The sequence below is a fragment of the Cryptotermes secundus genome, unplaced genomic scaffold (genome assembly GCF_002891405.2).
Source record: "Cryptotermes secundus unplaced genomic scaffold, Csec_1.0 scaffold584, whole genome shotgun sequence".
Lineage (NCBI taxonomy): Eukaryota > Metazoa > Arthropoda > Insecta > Blattodea > Kalotermitidae > Cryptotermes > Cryptotermes secundus.
Window position 1 is genome coordinate 897,071 of NW_019735468.1, and position 26,412 is coordinate 923,482.

The following is a 26,412-nucleotide window of genomic DNA, read 5'->3' on the forward strand; positions in this document are numbered from 1 at the left end:
TTAGGCCTACCTCCATGAACTTCTCCGTTCACTTCCGTTTTTCTAGATCTTACACATTCGGTAGGACTCCTTGGGCGAGTGATCAGCTCGTCGCAAGGCCTCTACCTGTACACAAACACAGGAAAAAGCACACACACAAACTAAACATCCATGTCCTGAGTGGGATTCGAACCCACAATCCCCGGTTTCGAAGCGAGCGAAGAGAGTACATGCCTTAGACCGCTCGGCTACTGTGACCGGCTTTGTTAACAGGTAGAAACATTAAAATGAAAAATGTAGAAACTGTGTATTTCTCTATGTATCACATCTTTCTGGCATTCTTATATTTCTACGAGTATAATGCTTGGAAATACAAAGGCCTTCATATCCAAAGAGAATAAATTATTATATGCTAAAGAAGAAAGTTTGTACGACACTGGTAAAAGTAAGTTAGCACGCGTGTTTAAAGAGGTGACAGTAACTAGGGAACTAACGTCGCGTCACAGCTCCGATATAGTCGCCGGCTTACACCGCTGCGACCAAGGTTTCAATTCAGGTCACGTCATTTGTGATTTATGGTGGAGACAGTGGCATGGGGCAGTTTTTCTCCGAGCACTTCGGTTCCCCCTGCCTATTCTCATTCCACCGAATGCTCCAGACTAATACATGGTCCGGTGCTGCTACAATAGGCTAATTAGAGGCCGGCGTACCAAGTGGGCTCAGTTTCACCGCACACCACGAAAAGAAAAAGAATGCAGGTTCTATGGGGTCTTTCTCTCTCCTAGGGCGTTATATATAATGACATCATTTATTGACTGAGACGATTTGACGCGTTAGAAAACATTATTTTATTCTCTACTGTGTTAGTTGAGCTCTATTCATTATAACAATACTAAGAGCAGTTCGGACGTAGAGACTGTTTTATAATTGCTGCGGAAAAAGTAGTCATTGGCAACTGACACTTAGTTGACAGTAGGTAAAAGTAAAGTAAGGTAAAGTTGTCCCTGTGCTTAACTATGCCATGAAGCCGTGTGGGGATTAGATTTATAGATTCATATTTTCTTGACCTAGGCACTAGCTGGAGGTGAGCGGTCAGCTTCACGCCCCGGCCGCTTAACCCCCGGGGATCGAGCCCCCGATACCAATTGGATATGAGGTTGGGTGGGTCCCAGAGCCGGTCTGGACGACGTAGAGAAGTGAAAATTCTTGCTCCCATCGGGAGTCGAACTCCGACCCCTTGGTCGTCCAACCCGTAGCCAGTCGCTATACCGACCACGCTACAGCTGTGGATATAATGAAGAGGTGCTTAACGGTCAGGGGTAGCCGAGAAGGGGTGGTCCTCTGGCTTGGTTACTGGACGAGGAACTAAAAATTCCTCGCTAGCTTGCGATTGTCTTAACAGGCCTCTGACTTCGGCGGATTGGCGCGACTTCAAATAGACAAAAATGAAAGAAGGAGACATAGGAGAAACAAAACAAAATGTGTGGTTGGAAACGCTCAACTCAAGCGAGTGCTTGAAATCTTATTTTAAACATAAACGTAAGCAGCGTTTGACTGAAGTGAAAGTGAAGTAAAAGTTACTAACGCTGACAGGTGGTTGGAAAGCTATACACTAAACGAGGGAATGAAGAGGTTTCGAAGAGAGAGACACTTCCCAACAAGATGTTTCTTGTATGAATGTTGCTTTGAAGTTATTCAGGGTATAAAATGATTGAAGATGTTGGTTTCGATAGAAACATTCGGAATACAAAATATGAGTTAATGAACCTTACGTAAAAGAAATTTTCCACTCTCCTGCCGTCTGTATGAAGATAATAAAAAAAAAAACTTATTTCCTTTGTTCCTTTGGATCTGAGGTCAGGTGTACACTGAAATGACGGGAAACCCAAGTGATGTAAACGGCTAACGATTTCTAAGTTGATAATTTCAGTGGCTGTAATCCCTTCTAAAATGGCAGAAATTAATTTCTTTTTAAATTAAGTTTCTTTATTCTTTCTCTGCCTGCGCTTCTCACAATGCAGTCGATCTGTGGCGGTTATACCCTCCGCCCACGCCTCGCGCTATTGGCGCTTTTCGCCAACAAATCGATTACAATGAACGACAAGCCCTGGTTATTCTATAATAAAATAAAAGACGAAAGAAACCTGACTGTAATCCGATCTGCTTGAGGAACAAAAGAAGAAAATCGGCCGAAATATATATAGAATTGAACAGTTGATAAGCCATATTTAGAAGTTAACTTCAAGTTCTCTGCATCATTACTACAAAGAGGGGCCTTTGGGTATCTCATTCCATTATGCGGTTGTCTGCATTTGCTGTATCAGTTCCTCTCTGAGCTCAACTATCGCTCATATGTCTCTTAATTTATTATTTAATTCTTAGTTTCTTCCTTTCCTGTCCTGCTTAATCCCCGGAAAATCTTAAGTTGACAATTGTAAACTATCTAAACTGACCAACGATTTTAGACTGTCCTGATGATGGTGCATAACACTCTGGATTACAGAGTTTTCGGACTATGTCCATCGTCAGGTATTCTAAGAAAGAAACATAAAAGAACACAACATATCGGAAACTGGATCTGTTTCCGTCCTCGGATAAGGGGGTGGGAAACATCAACTCTGCTGGTTCCGTTAGAAAGAGCTCACCTCAATCACTGAAGAGTAGACGCCTCCCACCCCCTCACCCGAGGACGGAAACAGCTCCAGTTTCCGAAACGTTCTGTTCTCTTGCGCTCTTCAGAATACTGGGCAATGGATAAAGTGCAAAGCCCAGTAATTCAGAGCTTTACCATGATCTATATCAACAGAATACACCATGCGAACACCTGACACAAGAAGCTCTGTAGGCTTTTCATTTTATGCAACACAGAATTCTCATTGATCCGTTGACTGATGAATAATTTTTATTTAAAAATACTTTCTTTCAAATGACTAGGTCATGAAGCGTCGAATTGTAGGAACATCTGAACTAGAAAACTGTTCTTTTTTATAAACTTTATCTAGCCTTCTCTCCTGATCATAAATCCACCTCAGTCGTATGACATACGTGTATGCCTTCTGGTTTTGAAACAATATTGTTAAATATATTTTAACTGTCCTTCCTTTTCCCATACCATGTCCTAAGCTGAGAGTCGAGTGTAAATTAATTTGTAACTAACTCGAAGGAGAAGACCGCTTCTTAAGAAGCTGGCAGTCCCTCAGCTTGTCAAGAAGCGTCCCACTTCTTATGCAACCCGAAGGTTCATTGCCGCGTTTACAAGGTTCCGCCACTGAAATATTAATTAGAATCCCCAAAATTTTATCTCCTCTTAACTTCTACGTGAATGTAATTTTGATTCGTCACTGTCGTTCCTAAATATCGGAACTTTGCGTCATTTTCTATGTATGTATTTTTTTCCTTCTTGCTCCTACTTTGGACCACAGGTCTGATTTATCAGTTTCTTTATCATTTTATTGACGGTAGGGCTCCTTGGACGGGTGATAAGCTCGTCGCAAGGCCTATACCTACACACAGGACAACACAAACACAGAAAAACGCTCACACACATCCAAACATCCATGCCCTAGGTGGGACTCGAACCCACGATCCCGGTTTCCGAGACAGTACATGCCTTAGACCGCTTGGCTACCCTGACCGGCTATGTATGTACGAGCTCTGTTTATATTAAAATTTTGCGTTCTGTTTTGGTGACAAGTCATGAACATTCATACCTCCTTGGTTTTCTCTGCATTTACTTACAGTCCAACTCATTACTTATCTAACGATCTCGTTATTTCCATTTTAATATATGTAGGCCGTAATAAAAGTCTAGCACAACTACTTACCTACCGAAGGAAGTGTTCACCTCACGGATTGCACTGAGACCTGGCTAATTTAGCGTGTGTTGTTGCCTGTATAACCGGCAAGACACTCACCTGTCAAAATAAAAGTAGAGTAAATTATTTGTTATATTACCTACGAGTATTTGTAAGTTTTACATCCCATAAATTTGAATTTAATAACCTAAATTGCGTACGTTATGATTTGCCTGCAAACAAGACTCAGCAAGACATATCTGGCCACACTGCAAACTTACTCCTCTGTCTCTGATGACGCGACAACCCGCCTTCTCACTTGATTCCTACAAACATTAAGAGGAAGTTTGCTCTTAAATAAACCTGCGTAGACCAAATTTCCTATTGCATCTCACGTTTCGTATGCCTAGATATGTTCATCAGCGGTAGTAGTTACATTTTTGTGACGGCAACAGACAGAACTTGGTGAGGTGCAATAAGTCTGCGTCATCCGTTGAGACTTCCGAGACCCTCGGCGTCTTCCGGATAGAAAATGTTGAAAGCAGAGCTCAATTAGAATTGTTGCAAACTTGACCACAGAAATATCACAGCCGAGTCTTCCGAATGCACTAGATTAATATGGGGTGGAAGAACGAGCATTTAGGGACAATTTCACAATTAGAACAAAGTCTCCACGAATACTTAGTACCATCCATGTTTTCAAATCCCCGTTAAGCGTAGTTAATTAACAACTCAAATGAGTAAATTAGTTCAAATTACAGGAACACACACAGGCTGAGTACCAAGCAGAAACATTACTCATTTTAAAAAAACGTAACCCTTCGATGAATACTACACAATTCAGACATCAGTTATTAGATACATGACAATTAATTTTAATTGTAGATTCTCGGATGATTGAAATTTACCGAAGCTCCAGAGGAAATTTCTGCGGTCCTTCAGGTTCGAACAATGTCGCTAATTTTTACAATACCGACATTGTTCAATGAAGACCAAAATTGTGTATGCATATTTTGTTTTCCCAGTGCCCTATTATCTCACATTATTTGTTTAGTCCAGGAGAACATAAAGTATATGAATTTAAGAAAATATTTTTAAGCAACTGTCTCAGTTTCGACTCACTACATCTCCCCTAGGATCCAGAATTCTCCTCGGTACTTTGTCCCCATATACTTCTTCTCTCCCTTCACCCCCCCCCCCCACCCNGACACATGTGTTCTTTGCCAGCAGCAGTTCGTGTGGAACAACTTCTCGGAGGATTACATCCCAACAGACCGGAAACACACATACTACCCTTCTGTGATCATCAATGAGCACTTATACGAGCTGAAGATCTCCGATATCCCAGTGATTCCTTATTTCCCAGTCAACTCCTTCTACGAATGGACAGACTATCGCTTCTACGGCCTGCGAAGTGCTACTGCCTACGTATTGGTGTTCGACCTGTCTAACGCAGACACGTTCCAGTACATCCGGACCCTGCGTGACCAGATGCTAGAGAGCAGGGATATGAGAAACGTCCCGCTCGTTGTAGTCGGCAACAAGCAGGATCTACTTGTGTCTTCCGTCGCCACTGGCGGAGCTTCTGGGGGAAATGGCGCTGCGGGAGGAACTGGCACTTCTGGTTCCGGTGGAGCCACGGCAGCAATTGCCGGAACCAGCAGTGGCGGTGCCGCTGGCAGAGATGTGGAGTATCGAGAGAAGAGGCGTGATATAGTGAACTTGGTAAAAAAACATTGGAAATGCACGTATGTGGAGTGTAGTGCGAAATATAACTGGCGGGTAGTAGCTGTCTTCAAGGAGCTTATGAAGGCAGTGGACTCTTTAGAAACCGGACAGGCTAGCAAAGAAGTATGCTCTCCCATGATGGACAATTTGCACGAGGCCCTAGATAGGAATAAGTGCAACATACTCTGATTATTCTGAGATTTTTATTCTCTTGCAAAATGGCATACACTGCACTAGCCATTTTACAGAATGGCTCATATATTTTAAGGCCTAGACAGGATCATAGATCCAAAGCGATTGTGATAGAACTCTCTAATGTAATTTTTACTCAGACTCTAGATATGCGAAAAATATATAAATCTCAAACTTGAATGCGGTACATTTTTCAAATATGCACATACAAAACAACTTCACCACATTATTATAACTTCTTCGTAGGTGACAATTGTACTGCAAAGAAGATGGCTGTTCCTGCTGCAGCCGTTCTTTCTGAAACTGTTTCCGGTGTTCTGAATAAATGTTTCTCTACTGTTTACGGAGGGAACTCCACATTTTCGATTTTCCCGTTCGTTGCTGTCCTTAGGATAAGATTTACTCTCGCCTCTGACCGCTGCGGTATAATTTGCTACCCGGACTGTCCTGGAGACGACTCAGTGTGTTGCCGAGTAAATGGATTTTTTCTAATCGTGTTTAGGGAACGTATACAAGCCAGTGAATAAAACAATGCAAACTGACTTATCTCTTCGAAATACATCCACGAAGAGAGGAAATAGATATTTCGCGCAGTACAATTTACTAACAGCTCATATATTAAGAGCTAAAATGCTGACTGTATTTTAAAACCTAAAGGCAGAGTTAGAACACACATTTGCGGCTAAAACGAACACTCAACTTTTCTAACTTCAAGAAATAGAACAGGTTCTAACGGTAAATGTTAAATTTCTACTCCTTTCTTAATTTCTGATCCATCACATGAATTTGGACAATATACTTAGGCCAGAAATTTACGTATGAGGCTGAAAGATGGACATTTCAATTTTAATTACAAATATCACTGAAATATTCCGTTCAGTCAGAAACTATGAAATGTGTGAGTATAGGAATACCCAGTTAGTTTTCGTTAGCTGTATAGGTCTGCTCAACTGACAATGTTGCCAAGGCACACAAGCCAAAGAGGCGTTATGGTTCATGTTTCGTTTCAGCAATCGTCTTTAGTGATGCATTAGAATGTTTCTAGCAATGCGTTTGTAAATACATCGCAATAAATGTTGTCGATTCTGAAGGCAATCAAAGCGTCTATCGGATGTAGACAAATCGACAACAGCATCGTTTAATGTGGCAAATAAGCAATATACAGACTATACTTTTGTCATTTTTCTAGTCTCTGTTATAGATGTAATTGATTCCCACTTGAAGGGAAGACAGTTCAGTCTTCATCGTGTAAGTTATGTACATTTTTAAGACTTGTTCTAGAATCGTTGCTTCATACTGTCCACGAGACGTGGTTTGGAAGTAACAGTACGAAGTTTTGTATTTGTTTGTAACGCTATTATGTGAGTGTATGAACTGTATATGCCATTGCAATAAATAAAGAAAGGATCGCCAATTACTTCTACTTTTACATTCTGTAAAGGTGGTGATGAAAGTTCGAGTTGCTTAGAAGCTGGAAACATCTTGACAAGCCCAGGCCTAGGCCTAACTTCTGAAGACAGTATTATGCAGCTAGTTACATACTTGTCAATGGTTTGCTTGTGGGCTTCGGAAGTGTTAGAAAATTCATGCATTTATGTTTCCAACATTCGTGTATGTTATCTGCTTTCCTCAGAAGTAGTATATTGCTTTCTTCCTCTCTGGTCGCAGTTCGAAGCTATCAGAAATCTATCGCAAGAGGGACGATTAAAGTGTACGAAGAAAAACAGTACAGTTTGACGAGGAGTCAGGAAATGTTGAGACTGGTGAAGTGACCGCAAATATGGTGTTACTGTTAATAGAACAAGGCCAGGATAGCGCGGTCGTTATAGCAACTGGCTGCGGGCTGGACGGTCGAGTAGTGCGATTTCAAGTCCGGGTAAAGGCAAAATTTTTCTCTTCCCCACGTCGTCCAGACCTGGGTCCCACAAAGCCTCCTATCCAAGGGTACCGGGGGCATAACTGGCATAACTGTTCTTGTAAGATTTGAGGCTTTCACGGCGGTGACTATGAAGAAAGCAGTCTTCTGGGATTTNTCATAACTGTTCTTCATCGGTACGTTGCACGTATCTCTTTACGCGTTCTCTGGCCAGAAATCAGACAGAAAGCGAACAGGTAAGGTCGAGTCCTGCTGTACTCATGGTGAAATTTCTAAGCTATTAAGCAAATTTCGATTAAATTTACGACTGGAGATGAGCTTTTGTAGTAAAAGTTTCCTGCCGAATTTAATTTTATCTCTTACAGATCACATACAACTCCTACTTGACATGAAGATTCAATCAAACTTTATTATCTAAAAAAGATAAATATAATATATAAAAAACAGCGTAGTCGGTATAGCGACTGGCTACGGGCTGGAGGACCGAGGGGTCGGAGTTCAAGTCCCAGTAGGGTCAAGAATTTTTTCCCAACGTCGTCCAGACCGGCTCTGGGGTCTACCCAGCCTCCTACACAATGGGTACCGGGGCTCTTTCCCCGGGGTAAAGCGGTCGGGGCGTGAAGCTGACCACTCACCTCCAACTAGTGCCAAGATTAAGAAAATGTGGATCTATACAGCCCTTTTTCCACAAGCCTTCATGGCATAGTGCTTAATTAGTTAAGTACAGGGACAACTTTACCAACTTTCTTACCTTTTACGTATTGTAAAATATAGATTCAATGCGATTTAAAATTCTTACCTGAAATATTAAACAAATCATAAAAAACAATTATTGACTCTATATAATGAGAATTGTTCTGCGAGAGATTGCATGCTTTGGTCATTTCCAAAATATGAATTGCGTTTCATCACTAAGTTCATTCACAGTTTCTCTATTACGTAGACCTCCATAAACGCTAGCTAATCAGTTGACTTCCTGCTTAACTATTGTGGAGGAAGATTTATAGTTTACGTGGGAAAAAATACGTAATTTCCTTCTGTAATAATAAATCTGTACAAGAAATGAATCAACATAAAAACTGACTGTAAAGAAGCGCCATGTTTCTCCGAAACTTCAGGACAACGTGGTGCTACAACCCAGAAGATTATATTGTACACATGTATTCCAGTTTGTAGTATTTGTAATTGAACTTTAGTCTTATCACTTTAAAACTCGATTGCATAAAATTTCTTCAACCCTACGGAAAGGCTTCACAAATGTTGAATTCATTTTACTTATTTATATTCTAAAAAAAAATATCAAAGCTCGGTGTATACAGGCCGATAAACCGGTGATCTCATGTACTTGAAATCTCTACAAAAATACTCAAAAGGAAAGCCATGCACAAAGACACGAAACTTGAAATGGAAAGGAGCTGGTTTTGATAGCTGACATGCTTTGTATTGAATTGTGTAAAATTGTGAGAAAACAAAATTCTGTAAAGATAAACATAAATGTTTAACTGCAGAGGTGCATATCATGAAAAGAGATGAGCAATACAAAATCAGTAGAACTGAAAAACTGTGTGACAGAAAAGCAGCACAGAATGCCCATTGTTTCCACAGACCTTGTCAGCTACAAACCTCTGCCTAACATCAAACACACTTGTCAAACAAATTCTGATTGAACTTAACTTTATTCATTCTGGTCAGTCACATTGGTAAACTAAATTATAGAATAATTGTTAACACCATCCAGTGTGATTCAATTTGTAGATATTTATTGCCTTTACATGATTCAGTGAGATGTGACCGTCTTCAGAAGGCATAAGATCAACATGTTCAGGAACTACAACTGCAAAGTTCATAATACCAACTTAGAAGTTTTTATATAAAAAGAAATAAATTAACCAGATAATAATACTTTATTTCTAATATTAAAGTTACATCACTTTTACTAGTGAACTTATAAATAATAAATTACATAAAATCTTAACAACTTTCTCATCATACCTGTAAAATATGGCATGAATATCAGTTCACTTCCAAATGAAAAAAATTGTCAAAATATAAAAGGAAAGAAAAAGCACAAACATCAACAGATGCAAGCAGCACCATTACATAATATCCATGAGGGTAAAGAATGGCTCTGCATATTTACTTGAAGTGAAGGAAGTACTCATTGCCCATATTCAAATATTTTATTCCAAATTAAAACAAACTGTACACTTCTCCTAGCAGTTTTACATCTGAAGAAAGCAGTCTTCTGGGATTTGGCACCGTGTATAAGTGGTGTTAACCGACGTTTCGGAGGAACGTATCGCCTCCATCTTCAGGGTAGAAGAAAAAGTATAAGAAATCTGCAAGCGACAAGACCGTGAGAACGGTAAAAGCAGTCTGCTTTTACCGTTCTCACGGTCTTGTCGCTTGCAGATTTCTTATACTTTTTCTTCTACCCTGAAGATGGAGGCGATACGTTCCTCCGAAACGTCGGTTAACACCACTTATACACGGTGCCAAATCCCAGAAGACTGCTTTCTTCATAGTCACCGCCGTGAAAGCCTCAAATCTTACATAGTTTTACATCTATTTGAAATCTCGTTTTGTGGCTTGTCACATTAAGATTTAATTATTAAATGTTAAACTTCAAAACACAGAGTTAACAATTGAAATTAATACCTGATTATTATAACTGATAACTGTATTTAAAACAATATTCCTTGTTCAATTGTTTAATACTATGCTTCTGCTGGCAACTGTCAGCCCCACATGAAAGCCCTGAAGTTCTCCATTTCTGACACACAATATATAACATTTTCTTGCACTCTTATGAACAAACATTTGTCATCACTTTCTTTCTGACTTACACTTATGACATTCAAGATGCATAATAATTATACAAAAAGAGTACCCACGAATCAAACTGCTTGCATTCCTGCAGTTTTGTATTTTTCTGGGCACAAGATCATGGGCTTTTTGTGTGTGTTGAGTTTTTAAGATCTTGTTCATGTCCAAAAGTTCCTCAGAAAGGTATAAGTGGTTGACCCGAACAATAACTTTCACACTGTCAACGTTTACTTCACAATTTGGATATTCCTCCTAAACTACAATTGTAAAAAAGTAGTTTTTTTTTCATAGAAAGACCTTTCAGAATTTCTACCACATTTCCTCTGCTGTAAGTTTTGCAACGTGTTTATGGAACAGAAGTCTGTAGCAACTTGAAAGTGACACCACATAAATGGTAAGGTAAAGTTATCCCAGTAACAGGCCGTGGAGGCCCATTGGGTTGTGAGACGTTGAGGCTCCCAGATCTTCTAGACAATCGGCTCACAGACGGCGGTAAGGTTGTCAGCCTTGTGTGTCATCCGCCCTTTACCACCCCAGAAAGATCCCTGGTACTCATTTCTGTTACAGACTGCGTCAACCACAGGGTGATAGTGCAGCTGGATGGATTAGGTAAATTGAAAAAGAATCCACTTCATCAGGACTCGAACATGCGACCTTCTGGCTTGTACGAGTAGCATAGTGCCTCAACCAACTATGCTACCGCGTACTCCAGTGACAACACATCTTGACTAAAATTGGATCAGTATTCAGTCTTCCCTTGTATACCAATGCCTCTCAAATGATGTTCCAGGGAATTCCGCAGTCTTGTGAGTTTCCGGAATTCCATGAGAGAATACTGTCTTATGGCAAACTAATTCATTTTATAAAGCCTTTGCTACCACAACAATATATGTGTAGTTAAGCTTCATTACTCTTTTAAATCACATTATTCCTGTTTAGGGTAACAAAGTTATCTGTCACTGGGCATTGATTTCTGCATTCCCAACATAACAATGTCACTTGGTGTGCATATTTAGGATTATGCCGTACTTTGATAAATGTAAATGAAATTACTATTGAATGACACTGTTTTCAACACATTCTGCTAGTTCATGCCAAGTTTACGTAAGTTAATATAGTAGAATCTTGGTAATCTGATATATACGGGCACATGGCCACCTTACCATGACTGGAGTTTACTGGTGTTGATATTTATCAGTTTTAGTAACATAAAATGTAAGAATCAATGAATGTGTAATATTTTTATTTTCTTCAAGCCTTATACTGAATTACAGGCTTCAAATGGAAAGTTCAAACCAACAAGAAATGAAAGGGCTGAGCCAACTACATGACAACAACAAAATGGTCAGATCTACAAAGTCTTCATTATCAAAGACAAATAACAAATGAATGATGGGAGGTATCGGCAAATATGAGTTTACATGTGTTTGTAATTTAAGTGTTCCTGATGCCCAGTGTGTATTATGTTAACGAACTCTGAGAAGCAGCTTCATGATTCCCACAAAAGTACAGTGGAACTCATGTAAAAAGCCTGTTAACTCCAAAAGACAACCATATCCCACTTTTAACATAATGATGCAGGTTTAAAAAATACATACACAAACATTCCCCTCATTAACTTTTTGGATGATCCAAAAGAGTTTCTAGGCATTCAAACTATAGCTGTGATGAAGCGGTTTTCATTTCCATCTACAATCACATATGTGCGAAATTGTGTCCTCTAGATATGCAGCATTTATGTAAAACATGACATAAGGACAGTTTTCCAAATCTGTTCCTTGCTTAAAGGGCCTTGTAAACAGTAAGAGGTTCACTTGTCACATTGAGTAAGTATAGTAAGGACTGTTCACTAAAATATGGGGTGGATTTAATTTAACTATCCATAGATCTTAAAATATAGGTCAGATGGGATGGAGGCGGCATCGCACCAGCAGGAGACTATACATTTTTCTATGGAAAGGGGAATGAAAATCATGAATTAGGTACAGGTTTTTTTGTACATAAGAGAATCATATCAGCAGCTAAGAGGGTAGAATTCGTTAGTGATAGGATATCATATATAATACTAAAAGGTCACTGGTGTGATATCATTGTTATGAGTGTTCACGCCCCAACAGAAGATAAAATTGATGACATAAAGGATAGATTCTATCAAGAACTAGAACATGTATTTAATAAATTCCTGAAGTACCCTTTGAAAATTTTGTTAGGAGATTTCAATGCCAAAGTAGGGAGGGAAGACATTTTTAAACCAATGATTGGGAATGAGAGTTTGCATGAAATTAGTAATGATTAGGGCTCGGATTTCTATGACCTAAAAACTTTGAAAATATGCATGCATTTATGCCCTAAAAATGCCAAAATATGACCTAAAATATGACAGAATGGCCCACAAAAAATAAGTAAATATTTAACAAAAATTCCTAAGAATGGCAATTTATTAAGAAGTTTACAAAGCTATTTTGTCCTGAATAAATATCTTTAAGCTCTGAAGCGTCGATCACAGCACATTGCTGACCCCATAAAGAGAAAAGCTGAATGGCATTTTATTGAAAAGTGTACACAGTTATTTTTTCTGAATAAATGTCTTTAAGCCATGAAGCATCCATCACAACACACTGCTGACCCTGTAAAGAGAAAACATGAACGAAAGTATTGTTTATTTTAGCGTGAAAAGTAAAGTAAAGTGTGCTAATAGTTGCAGGTAAATAATTTGTACGGTACCTTAATCTTCCTTTTCAGTAGAGTTGCACTGAATGACAACATGCATTTTCAAATTCTCAAACTTGAAGGACCTCCGACTGTCACTAACAATGGCCTTGTATTTGGAGAAACTCCTTTCTACGTCGCAAGATGTCACAGGGGCATACTTAAAACAAGTCAAATCACTTGCGTCAAGTTCTAATTCACTGTTGTCAAATTCATCTTCTTTGCCACAAAGAATGTCAGAAATTGTACACAGTGTTGAATATCCAGGATTTTGTTGGAGCACATTTTGTAATTTTACACTAATTTTCACAGCAACTTTGCCCTATGCTTGATGTAGTTCACTTTCAACTTTCTTAACAATTTGTAATGCATTGCACAGTTGCATGCCCACAGCTTCAAGTCTAATGATGGATTTTGATATCACACTGAAATTTGATTTTATGTACGCTAGATTTCTTGACGTGGTTGATGAAAACAAATTTTGTACAGTTCGAATTGAAGATGAATCATCTCTGTCAAACTTCATGAAGATATTTTCAATCACACTGTAGTGTGTGCAATAATAATCTGCAGCATCGAGCCAAGTCCCCCATCGTGTTAGAATAGGCTTAGGGGGAAGGGGTAGTGATGGAGCCTCTTCTTTAAACTTCTGCAATCGAAGTGGAGCCTTAACAAAAATTTTCTTCCCATTTGCTATTAATTTATCTACATCAAAGTAGCTCTCTCGCACCTCTTCTGCTACCCTATGCAGAGCATGTGCGAGACACGTTGCATGAATCATTTTGGGATACAGTACCTGAAGTCCCTTTGCTGCCTTTACCATATATGGAGCGGCATCCGTTAAGAAGAGGAGCACATTCTCTCGTTCTACCTTATTTGGCCACAGCAAATTCATCGCATTGTCGAAAACAACAGCAATGGAAGAATTATTCACTTTTTCCAACACCTCACATGCCAATAGGAATATATCTCGAGGCTGGTCATCTTTCAGTATACCAACAACAACATTCGCTACAAATCTACCACTTACGTCGGTAGTTTCGTCAATAGACACCCATATTTTACTATTTCCGACACAGTTTCTTATTTTATTGATGGTAACATCATAGCAGGAAGTGAGATAGTTCTTCCTTAATGTGGATTCGGTCGGAATGGGATGAGTTGTATGTTTTTCGAGGAAGTTTCGGAAACTAGGTGTATCTACTTTATGTAATGGAATATTTGATGAAACCATCATAGTACAAAGATCCTTTGAAAACTCGGAGGCATTTCCTGATTTCGGTGAACTGGAGGATGACTTTTCAAACAACAATCGCCGTCTACTTTCCATGGTAATTTCTCTGTTTACACAGCTTCTGTGTTCAGCTGTATTGCAGTGTTGTTGCACCGTAAAACGTTTGTCTGCCGTAACTTTCACTTCACACATTTTGCAAAATAAAATTTCTCCATCAGTACTAAAATATTTGCCACCAAACTCTTTAATAAAACCATGCAACTTCACGCTATTAGAGCACTTGACTTTAAGCATCTTGAAACTATACTGAACAACTGAAGTTATGAATACAGTACTGTATTGGACGGGTTTTGGGGAGAGGGTAGAAATTTACCGCTTTGTGGATGGAAAAATTTTTCACCAATATGCAAGAAACAAACTGGACTTCAGGTATCACTGCAGTGGAGGAGAAAAAGAGACATAGACAGACAGACAGAGGCAGAGGTGGCAATTTCTCTTTTCAAAGTGGCTGATTCTACGCCAGGTCAAGAACCGTTACCCTTCACACTGTACAGTATTCCTTCAAATCCCGTTACACAAGGCCAAATATTTCTAAGAAATGAAGTTCCAAATAACATCGTTGCCAATACTTGCAAATATATTTCTGAGCAATAAGTGAAACTCGCCTAAAATATTACCAATAATATGATTTTATATCACTTCAGGCCCAAATACAACCTAAAGCTAAAATATGGTTCAAATATGCATTTATATGAACAATAAAAACCGTATTTTCATGTTCACAAGAGTCATAACTGTGTTTATATTTAATTATACATGTGAAAAGATGCCAGGATAAAAATATGACATGTCATAGAAATCCGAGCCCTAGTAATGATAATGGAGTTAAGAGTTGTAAACTTTGGCACATCAAAAAATCTTACTGTCAAAAGTACAATGTTCCCACATCATAACATCCATAAATTTACTTGGACATCTCCTGATGGGAAGATACACAATCGAATAGACCATGTTTTGATAGACAGGAGAGGGGACACAAGTATACTTGATGTCCAGTTATTCAGGGCAGCAGACTGTGATACTGACCACTACCTGGTGGTGGCAAAGGTTAGGGAAAGACTGGCAGTGAGCAAACAAACAGCGCACAGCGTTCGTATGGAGAGGTACAATCTCAAGAAATTAAATGAGGTAGAGGGTAAAGAGAAGTATCGTGTTGAAATCCCAAATAGTTTCGCGGCCTTGGAAAACTTGCACACTGAGTTGGATGTTAATAAAGCTTGGGAAACTATTAGAGAGAATTTCATAATTTCTGCCAAGGAGAGTCTAGGTTATTGTGAACTGAAGAAGCATAAGCCATGGTTCGCTGAAGGATGCTCAGAATTACTAGACCAAAGAAAACAATCCAAATTCAAATGGTTACAGGATCAGAGAGAAATAAATAGGGATAATGAGAGCAATGTAAGACGTGAGACCAGCAGGCATTTCATGAATAAAAAGAGGGACTATCTGAAAGGCAAAATTGATGAGCTTGCAATGAACAGTAAGAACAAGAACATTAGAGACATGTATAGAGGAATAAATTACTTTAAGAGGGGTTACCAGCCTAGCAATAACTTAGTGAAGGATGAGAATGGTGATCTGCTTGCAGATCCCCACAACATTTCGAATAGGTGGAGGAACTACATCTCTCAGTTATTGAATGCACATAAGGTAGTTCTGTTAGGCAGACAGAAATCCATACAGCTGAGCCATTAGTGGCTGATGCTAGCCCTTTTGAGGTTGAAAGTGCTATTGCAAAATTGAAACTGTATAAATCGCCAGGCAGTGATCAAATTCCGGNGAATTATTGTACAATATTCTAATAGAGTTTGGAACACTCATGAAACTAGTTAGGTTGATTAAAATGTGTTTAAACGAAACGTATAGTGAAGTCCGTGTAGGTAAACATTTATCTGATAAATTTCCTATCCAGAATGGTCTAAAACAAGGAGATGCTTTATCACCACTCCTTTTCAACTTTGCTTTAGAATACGTGTAAGCAATTAGGAAGGTCCAGGGAGACCAGGTGGGACTGAAATTAAGCAGGACACGTCAGCTGTTGGTCTACGCCGATGATGTGAATCTACTGGGTGATAATGCAGATACCATAAAGGAAAAGACACAAACTTTAATTGACGCAAGTAAAGAGGGTGGTCTAGAAGTAAACACAGAGAAAACTAAGTATATGTTACTGTCTCATCACCAAAATTCAGGGCAAAATCATGACATAAAGATAGGAAACAGATGTTTTGAAAATGTGGCACAGTTCAGACATTTGGGAACAACGATAACAGATCAAAACCTGATTCAGGAGGAAATTAAGAGGCGATTGAACTTGGGTAATGCTTGCTACCATTCAGTCCAGAAACTTTTTGTCTTCTCATCTGTTGTCCAAAAACATAAAAATTAGAATATACAAAACTATAATTTTGCCTGTGGTTCTGTATGGGTGTGAAACTTGTTCTCTGACATTAAGGGAGGAACATAAACTGAGGGTGTTTGAGAACAGGGTGTTGAGGAGAATATTTGGACCAAAGAGGGAAGAAGTGCCAGGAGGTTGGAGAAAACTGCATAATGAGGAGCTTCATAACTTGTACTCTTCTCCAAATATAATTAGAATGATCAAGTCAAGGAGGATGAGGTGGGCAGTGCATGTAGCACGAATGTGAGCAATGAGGAATGCATACAGGATACTGATGGGAAAGCCAGAAGGAAAGAGATCACAGGGAAGACCAAGGCATACATGGGTGGGCAATATTAGAATGGATCTTAGAGAGATAGGATGGGATGATATGGATTGGATATATCTGGCTCTTGTGCACATGGTAATGAACCTTTGGGTTCCATAAGATGCTGGGAAATTCTTGAGTAGCTGCAGAATTGGCGGCTCTTCCAGAAGGTGTCAGCTCCATGAGTAAGTAAGTAAGTAAGGTTGCATTTTAAAAACAGGAACTTGAAAAAGTTTTTCTTTTAAAAATTTTGGGGGTTTTTATTGCCAAAACAGTTCTGCAGAAGTAAAAGTTTCAGAACCACTGCTCTAGATCAATCTGCCAATGTGAGAAATGACATGAGCAGTACCCTAAGCACTGCTCTACCCACCATACCCTAACCTGTCTCGTCTATGGGGGACAATCTTGACACTCACCACAATACATGATCTCTAGAGCCATATTATCAAACAAGCTGATTTACAGCATTCCATACTTACATTCAGTCCTTCAAACTGATAATCCTGTCTAACCTAACTCTTTATACTAGGTATAAACCTCATAGACCTCATTAAGCTGAGTTTTAATTCTTCAAGAAAGCGGGGTTAACACCAGTCATTATTCTTTAGCAGGCTACTTAGTACGCTGCATTCAAATATGATTGTTAACATAATTATATTTTTAATTAGAGTCTCATTTACCAGTACATGATTTACTGACCATATTCTTAATAAAGGAACTAATGGCTTCATACAAATATGATTTGTCACCAAAAGAAAAATACAGAATAATAAACATGACACTTGAAAAATATGAACCTAAAGAAAATGGTTGTTTCTACCTTAAATTCATGATGGTCACAGTTGCTAGATGTCCTAAGATTAAAGATATAAAACTGCAATAAAGGACTATAATAAATAACCAAATCATATATAATATAATTATATATTATTTTATTTTTCTTTCTGAGGTTAAAAAATTATTTGCACAAAGTTATGTGATCAATCATCTAACAAAATAACCTATTAATTCAAATTTCATGTGACTCAGAAAATCACTCAACACTTTTATACACTGCAGAATAGTTCATATAATGAATTAAAACATCCATACTTTTAAGAACTTTCAAGGAATGCCATTTCTTCCCAAGTAAGCTTCAACAGTGCAGTGCCAACTAATGTTAGTCAGGAGATTCTGGCAAAGAAAACGGATGTTTCATACAATAGATACAGTCGAACGTACAAATACAGTGAGTCGATAGAGTCATGTCTTCTGTGGCTGACTCTGCCCATTAGTATTGGCTGCAGTTTGATTCTGGACTTGCTCTGCCTGACTTTGTAATAGCCGTGTCCTCCTCCTTGTATAGTGCTGCCACAGCAAGATCTGTTGGTCATCTATGAACTTAGTACACTGTGCACTTACAACTTCACGTCTGAAGTGTTCATACTGTAGCAAATCCAAGAAGTACAGACACATTGGATACCTGATAAAACAATAGTATGCATATTACAGTATAATTAAGCATAAACCTTTGCAGTCTATGATAAAAATGTGAAATTAAATGAATTTATTTGCATTCCATAGATCCCAAGTAGATTAATACCTCTGGATATAGAACAAGTCAAAATAATACCTACTGGTACAAGTAATTTTATCTTAAACTAATATAGCTTAATTCTACATTATTCTCTATTTACATTGAGGTATTCGTCTACAGAGTAGAAGGAATAAGCATGCAGATATTTCTTTAGCTCTGATTTAAAATGTTTAGTATCATTACTCAAGTTTTTGATACTTTGTGGGAGACTACTGTACACTTTTATGCCAGAAAAGTACACTCCTTTTTGATATAGTGATAAGTTTGATGAAGGTAGATGGAAGTTATATTTTTGTCTAGTATTCATGTTATGGATATTGGAATTTAATTCAAATTTATTTTTGTTGTTCACAACAAATAAGAGAAGCGATAGTATACATTGTGATTGAAGAAGTAGAATTTTTAATTTCTTAAATAAATCTCTACATGAATCTATACTTCTACGTCCTGTAATGATTCTAAGTATATTCTTTTGTATCTTAATCCATAGTTCATAATAGAATGAAAGTAGGCATGGTAAACCATCTTCAGTGTTTCCTGTGGCATAAAGGGCTTAATTGATCTCATTGCATAGCAAGCTGCACTTAATTTAGGTATAGTTTGTTCTATATGTATTTTCCAAGACAGTTCACTTTACATTTCAATATTATACTTTTCACAAGTTTTTTATACAGATATTAATGGTGTTATTACTGCTGTACTTCTAGATAATGACACCGCTTGCAATTGATTGGACACTTAGCACTATCACAGTGTCCACTATTTAGTTTAAGACATAATTAGTAAGCATATGTACACAGGTACGTGAGCTTGTCCTTGCCTCAAGGATTAAGATGCAAACCATGGACAGTATGCTCATTCCTCATTACTGAAGAGACAGAAATGCCATCAATGTGAGTCCTGCCAATCCCCATAAGCGAACGCTCAGGTCGAAGATTAACGTCCCTTACCCAACTGTTAATCCATGGCTTGTCATGTCGCCAGAGAAGACCAACAAACTTCACATTGGTGTGACTAGTTTTTTGAGCAATGTTACTTATGTCATTCTCAATTTGGTAATTGAGGTTCCTATCTAAACTGTTTCCTGGCCCCCCCAACTATAACTACTTGATCTTCTTTATTAAGATCCTTACACAAATTTTCTGTCCCCAGTGACACTCCTCAGGTCAACATTGGGCTTGAATATGCTGGTCACAGCATATCCATCTCCCATAGCATTTTGAAGCCTCTGTCCAATACCCCTACCATGACTGCTACCAAGTACAAGAATCTGATGTTTAGGCTTTGCCTTAAATATAGGCTTATAACTAGATTCAGCACTGGCTGGCTGGTCTACAGAGTTACCATCAGTTTGAGGCTCTAGCATAGCTAAAGGTTCAAATCGATTGGTTGAAGTAAACTTAGTGTCTAATGAGGAGAAAACAATCTTATGTTTCCTTCGGGAGTTCGATACAGTCTTAATTCTTCAGGACAATTATCTACTAAATTTAATTCCTCTTTTAAGAGGCTAATCTCAGTTTTTGCAAATTCAAGCTCCCTACTCAAACTCAAGATTGTCTCCTCTTGCTTCTTTATTACCACGGCTTGCACACAGGAGTTGCAGTACCAAGGCAATAAGGCCAATTCACTGTTTGTACCAGCACACTCCCAATGAAACCACTGGCCACAATCCTCNGCTACTCAGTCATCTTATACTGTTCACATTTCCAGTATGATCAAAAGACCAACAGCCTCACACAGTCAAATTTCCCTTCCGTATTACCCCACTAAATCACTGAAGAGCTACAGTGAAACAAGTTTCTGTGCAATATGTTAGTCCTAATCCTAATTCAGGATTACTGGGTTTTTTGACTTTGTCCATCATCTGGTATTCTAACAGACACAAAAGAACACAACGTTTTGGAAACTTGGTCTGTTGCTGTCCACAGGTGAGGGGCGGGAGACACCTACTCTAGAAAGAGCTAAATTCATTCACTGAGCAATCTATGTGTTCTGTTGTATGTTTCAGAATGCCAGACAAGGGGTGAAGTCCAAAAACTCAGTAATCCTGAGTGTTATACACAATCAGAACCCTTTAGAACCTACCTAATACTCACGCTGCTACTGCTGCTGTACCTGACCTGTGCCATAAGCAGTCAAGAATTGGTCATTATTTCTTGTATCAAAATGAGTTACACACTGAACCAAGAAGTGTATATGTATGTTATCTACCAGTATGTGATCAGCTGTTGTGTAACAAAACTAAGAAGAAAAGTCTGGGATAAATTTCAGGATGTTACACTTCCAAAGAGAAAAACTATTCACACAACTGCAAATAAATTAAGACAAATAATGGAAGAAAGAGGACAAAATCAAAATGCTAACAGCTCAGTGAAGAGAGAGTGGATGAAAGCAGTGTTAGGCTTTAACATTGTCTTTAAAAAATCATTCAGATGCCTTGCATAAAAGCCAAGGATCCAAAATCATCAGTTCTAACTGCCACAGAACTCCTGAAATTGAAATCACACAAGACTACTCTTTGTGGAGGTACAAGAATGTGTGGGACAGCAGAGAACATTTCTAACATCTGCTGTAACGAGTTATATTTGTAATGTGTATATGCTACTGGCCTGATGACTGCGGCATGAATCTGAACGCGCACAGTGCAAGATGATGCAAGTAGCCTTGTCTCTCTCCCCTGATTTGCTGAAGGATACTTGCAACAGCCTCCGTGTATATCCCAACACATATATGGCACCAATACTAATACAGTGAATTAAACATCTATCAGCAATGCATATAAGATAAATCAGAGGGTACCTGGCTTAAATCACATTAAGGCATCACATATTTTCAATCAGATATAAAAACAAAATCATGCTTTAGATCTATAGTCTATTACTAATATTTTTGGCTGCTACATGCAAGTACAAAAAGGGCCAGGGGTAGAGGCAAACATACTGGCAAATTTTTGCAACTGGATATCATGACAGCAGTTTAAGGCTGGAATTTGAAAGGCCAAAGAGAAGCACACCAATTCAAACAAATAAGGCCATGAACTTACTTTAGGTAACGAGCATATTCTGGTTCCTTCCAATATAATAAGTACTTCAAATAATTTATGAAAACTTGATCCTTAAAATAACCACGCTGTGCTAGAACTGAAATTAAAGATTCAAAATTTACACACAATATATGTTGCCGCATTTAGAAATTATACATATCATTCAAACAGTGATAGAAAACTGCATTACAATTGAGATAATTTGGATTGGCCAAGCACTGAACAAATTCCAGTTCAACCTGAAACCGTAGTTTCTGCTGATCCTCCGTTTCTGGTCCACCTGGAATACATCAGACAATTTTATTATGCATTTAATATTGATACAATAAACTAAGCCAGTAAGTATTCTTGCATGTAATTTACAAAAACACATGTGGAAAAAATTCCCAATTGCACTAATGTTGCTCTGTCTGTATATTTAAGAGTTAAGTATATTTAATAGCTTGTAAAGTCTTCAGTTATCTTATGGCATGCATCTACTGCTGTAGGTATGTAGCGCTCGAATACTGAAATTGATATACCAGGATGGATGACAAAACATCAGTCATTTCAAATTTTGGGATGGCATTCCATTAGGATATGAAGAAAACCATAAAATCCTCAGTCAGAATATAGAATTCAAACTAGTTATTTTCCAGATGTGATGTGTCAAACCACTTGACAAATATGACAGTAAATTCATCCATGTTTAAATTAAATCAAGCACCAAACCATGAAGACATACAGTATGAGGAAGAGGAGATAAAGGACCATTGGATTCTTAACCTCATACTACATGGAGGTCAACAGTCAATTTCATAATCTGGCAGTTTTACCTCTGGAGAAAGAGCCTCTAGTGTCCACTGGATAGAAAGATAGATGGGCCCCTGAGTCAGTCTGAATATGGTGGTAAGGAGAAAAATTCTTCTCCTTAAATGAATCATTCCCTGGTTGTTCAGCCCACAGCCAGTTGTTATATGTGGCTATCCTGGCTCTAACAATACCATTATATGTATTAAGGTGGCACTTCTGTTATGTCAGTTTCAAATACAAAAACAATACAAATTCTGCGGTTTTAGTCCACAAGTGAACTATACCGACCAAGCAACCATCACTTGCCGGTGAAGTTAGTGCATCTGTGGTCTAGTGGTCAGAGTTCCTGGCTACAGATCCAGAGGTCCAGGTTCAATTCCCGACACTACCATATTTTCTAAGAAATAGTGGGTCTGGAACGGGGTCCACTCAGCCTTGTGAGGATGACTGATGAGTTATTTCAAGGCAAAAACGGCTCTAGTCTAGAAAACCGAAATTAACGGCCAGGGAGACTCGTTTCGCTGACCATGCGACACCCTCTATCCACTAAAGTTGGCAGTTTGAAATATGTGAAATACAAATATGACACCCAGCAGTAGAATCATAAATTTCAGCATGCAGTTGTTTTTACTGTTGAATGGTACTATCTTCTGGGTGTTATGCCATGTACTCGTAGACCAGTGGATATTTTCTGGTATTTTGGAGGAATGTAGTACCTCCAGCTTCAGGTTCAAAGAGTAAGCCAAGCAAGCAGAAAGTAGACCAGGTTCTGTGTAGAGATGGAGGTAATACATTCTTACAATTCCAGAGTGACAGGTATTTAGAGAACTATAAACAACATATAGCCCACAATGTTTATGAAATGTTTTTTTCACTTCTGCTTACGTTTAGACCTGTAATGGGACCCACCCAGCCTATTACACAATTTGTATCGACGTGTACAAACTGGAAGGAGCGTGAAACTGACCATTAACCTCCATCTAGTGTCGAGGTTACGACTGATGGAAAAATACCTTCATTACCTCATCCGCCTTCATCTGCTACTCAAAAACAAGAATAACTTTCCCTTTTTTACGTTACCTTTTGCAGCCATCATTTCGAAGTGCCTTCCCACTCTATCTTCTGCCAATTATTCCGACCATTCGTATTCGTCAGTATCGGTACCACATTCCTTTAAGAAACTACATCAAGAATTTGTGCTTTAAGCCTGCCTTCCTTCCTACCCACCTACAACCACCATATTGTAAACACCACGTTATCTGGTGACCGATGAATAGAACTATTGCGACTAATCTAATGAGCGAGGGATCGAAGGGTAGCTGCTCTGCCATCTACTGGTAGACTCTGAAGTACACGCACGTTTTCTGCAAAATCGAGAGCAAAAAGTTCCGTCTTCTGGATACAATGCTGCTTGCTTCGTTGAAAGTCAACCGGCGTTTCGAAGGCACATATGTCCTCCATCTTCAGGGTCAAAGACTAAACCAAGCAAGAAACCAGCATGAAGCAGACAGCAAGTAGATACCTGCTTCTCGCTGGTTTCTTGCTTGGCGTATTCTTCGACCCTGAAAATGGAGGTGACATGTTCCGCCATAACATCTCTTGTCTTTCAGCGGACTACACGAACGACGTTACATCCCAGAGCAGAGAGCTCTTTGTAACCAACCAAAGCGTTGTATTAAGCACAGACATAGCTACAAGCGCGAAGTTTGGTATGGTTAATTTACGCTGTCTGGAAGCAGAAACGTGATTTATATAGTGCACACACTTCTGAGCATAGGAAATCTTGTTCTGACATCAGCTTTCCGTTAGTTCTTTGACGGCCAATATATCTCCTTCATCTTGCTGTACAGTATTTACACTGAAATCGTCCAAATTCAATTGTAAAATGAACTTTTGAACTAGTTTATTAAAATACACTTGAATTAGAATTATATTTGAAATTGACAATAGTTCGGTTTGAGCTATTATTTAGGATGTATAACTTTCCGCTATAATCGGTTATTCTGTATGTTGTATAATATACTCGTTCAGTGTCAAAAAGAAGGGAATTTAAGAATTTAGACAGGAGAGAGAAGAACAACTGAAAATGTGAGATTCTACGTCATGCCACTGGATATGAAGGTCTATCATTACAACAAAACACCGGCCTCAATGAATTTGTACGTTTTAATTTTGTTTGTGGTAATTCCATTCAGTGCTCACACTCTGACGCGCGTGCGCCACTGGTCGATGCAGTACTCGACACACAGACCACCATCACACGTTTTACAGTAGAAGATGATGTTCCTGGCTTTCTTATTTAGCGAACACACGCGATGTCTTTGTTTCCTTTTGGATGGCCAATGTTGCGAATGTTTCACCTCTAGTCGACTCAGTTGGGCCCCAGATGAATTTGGCCTCCCCCTCCGAGAAACGCCACTGACCGTGATATTCGCCTCGTGCGACTGTACAATCAAATCTCACACTAGGATTTCGCGGATTTTTTTTATGTGTCATTATTCAACCACATGACTTGTGCAATAAATAGACATTGGGTATAGTCAGTCATGTCTAGAAGGTGGAAAAACAATTTCTTTGCCGATTTCCATGTCCTCCGGGCAAGTCCATCACTATTTACCATCCTGTCAGATTTATCCAGAAAGCCCATTATGTGCATTGTAGTCTTCAATGGCTTTATACCTCTACCGAGACACAAAATAAAAATGTTTTATAAATAAATAATTGACAATCCGACACTGACTTTCTGACTGACAATTCGCTACTAAAACAAATCCTTGAAAACGACCCACTTCCTTGCAAGCTCAAGTAACACCAATCTGCATTCTCAGATGAATATTTATTTTTCAGTTCTCAAAACAAAGCTGCTCCATCTGGCTGACCCAGTCATAAACAGTCATATCTAAACGTAAATAATATAGAAACCAATAACGTGATAAACGATTTCATTGTTCAGAGCTAACGAATGAACCACCGACTTGACCTTGCGTGGGTTTCTTGTGGTTACAACCCGAAGATCAAACTGTCAGCACTCTCAAAGAGAGCACGTGTGCTGCACTAGATAAATTTAACATTCGTCCACATCGGAGTGTTTCTTGCTGTTAGATATATCTAACATTAGTATGTTAAAAGTTAATAAAAACTGGTTCAGGCATTTATTGGCTAATAAGGGAGGATTCACAAACACACAGACAGAATGGAGATAGCATAAAGCCTACTTTCGGCTTTTTTTTTTGTATATGGTCGCATATGCAGGAATATGACTATAGGTATATGGAGATATAATGTGTAAATTAAATAAATCCTTATTGGTGCATAAAACATAAACGGAATGCGCCAAGAGTAAAAACTAAATGTTATAACTCAGTTTTCACCGATGTTATTTACTCCAACCGTAAGTAATATTATTTTGAACTAAGAAGGAGAGGCAACTGTCGGCACTCATGTCTCATACATCTGCTCTACCCAGAGAATTCGGTAAACGTCTGTTAAAGTCCGAGAATAAGGCAAGGGACAAATGGACTAATATGTTGTAAATAACAGAATGCTCTAGGAGCTCCGTAGCTGTTGCAATAAGTGAAACTAACGCAAGTTTCTAGACGGTTATACCCTCACTGACAAATATAATGTAACAGATCTGATCAAAGCATTGCAGGCAACGGCTCAGTAAAAACTTTCCAACATGCAACAATAGAGGGAACCTGTGTTTTCTATGTGGTCTGCGTCTAGCAACAATAGGAACTTTGTTTTCTGTTACTAGTTGCTGTTACGCAGCGGTCCTTAAAATAGAAGAGGTATTTTCTGTGTGGTCCGTACCATGGTTATCTAACGAAATCCGTTGCCAAGAAACGACTAATATATGTGCGAAATATACACTTGACGAAAGACCAAGTGTATT

General features: G+C 38.7%; 2 protein-coding genes across 2 annotated transcripts in view; one reads left to right on the forward strand and one right to left on the reverse strand.

Annotated features, from left to right (window-relative positions):
- LOC111869380 overlaps window positions 1–7,097 on the forward strand; it is a 159,535-nt gene extending 152,438 nt beyond the window's left edge. Inside the window, exon 3 of the mRNA XM_023860874.2 lies at window positions 5,004–7,097. Coding sequence (XP_023716642.1) covers window positions 5,004–5,690 — 687 coding nt within the window. The 3' untranslated portion in view covers window positions 5,691–7,097. The remainder of the gene's footprint in view (window positions 1–5,003) is intronic.
- A 10,919-nt stretch (window positions 7,098–18,016) lies between these two features.
- Window positions 18,017–23,784, reverse strand: LOC111869385 (mediator of RNA polymerase II transcription subunit 31-A). Its single transcript, XM_023860881.2, has 4 exons — window positions 23,598–23,784; window positions 21,916–22,005; window positions 21,726–21,822; window positions 18,017–18,568 (listed from the first exon to the last, which is right to left on the reverse strand). The coding sequence occupies exons 1-4, from the start codon at window positions 23,611–23,613 to the stop codon at window positions 18,349–18,351; spliced, it is 423 nt and encodes a 140-aa protein (XP_023716649.1). The 5' UTR covers window positions 23,614–23,784; the 3' UTR covers window positions 18,017–18,348.
- Between the last annotated feature and the right edge of the window lie 2,628 nt (window positions 23,785–26,412).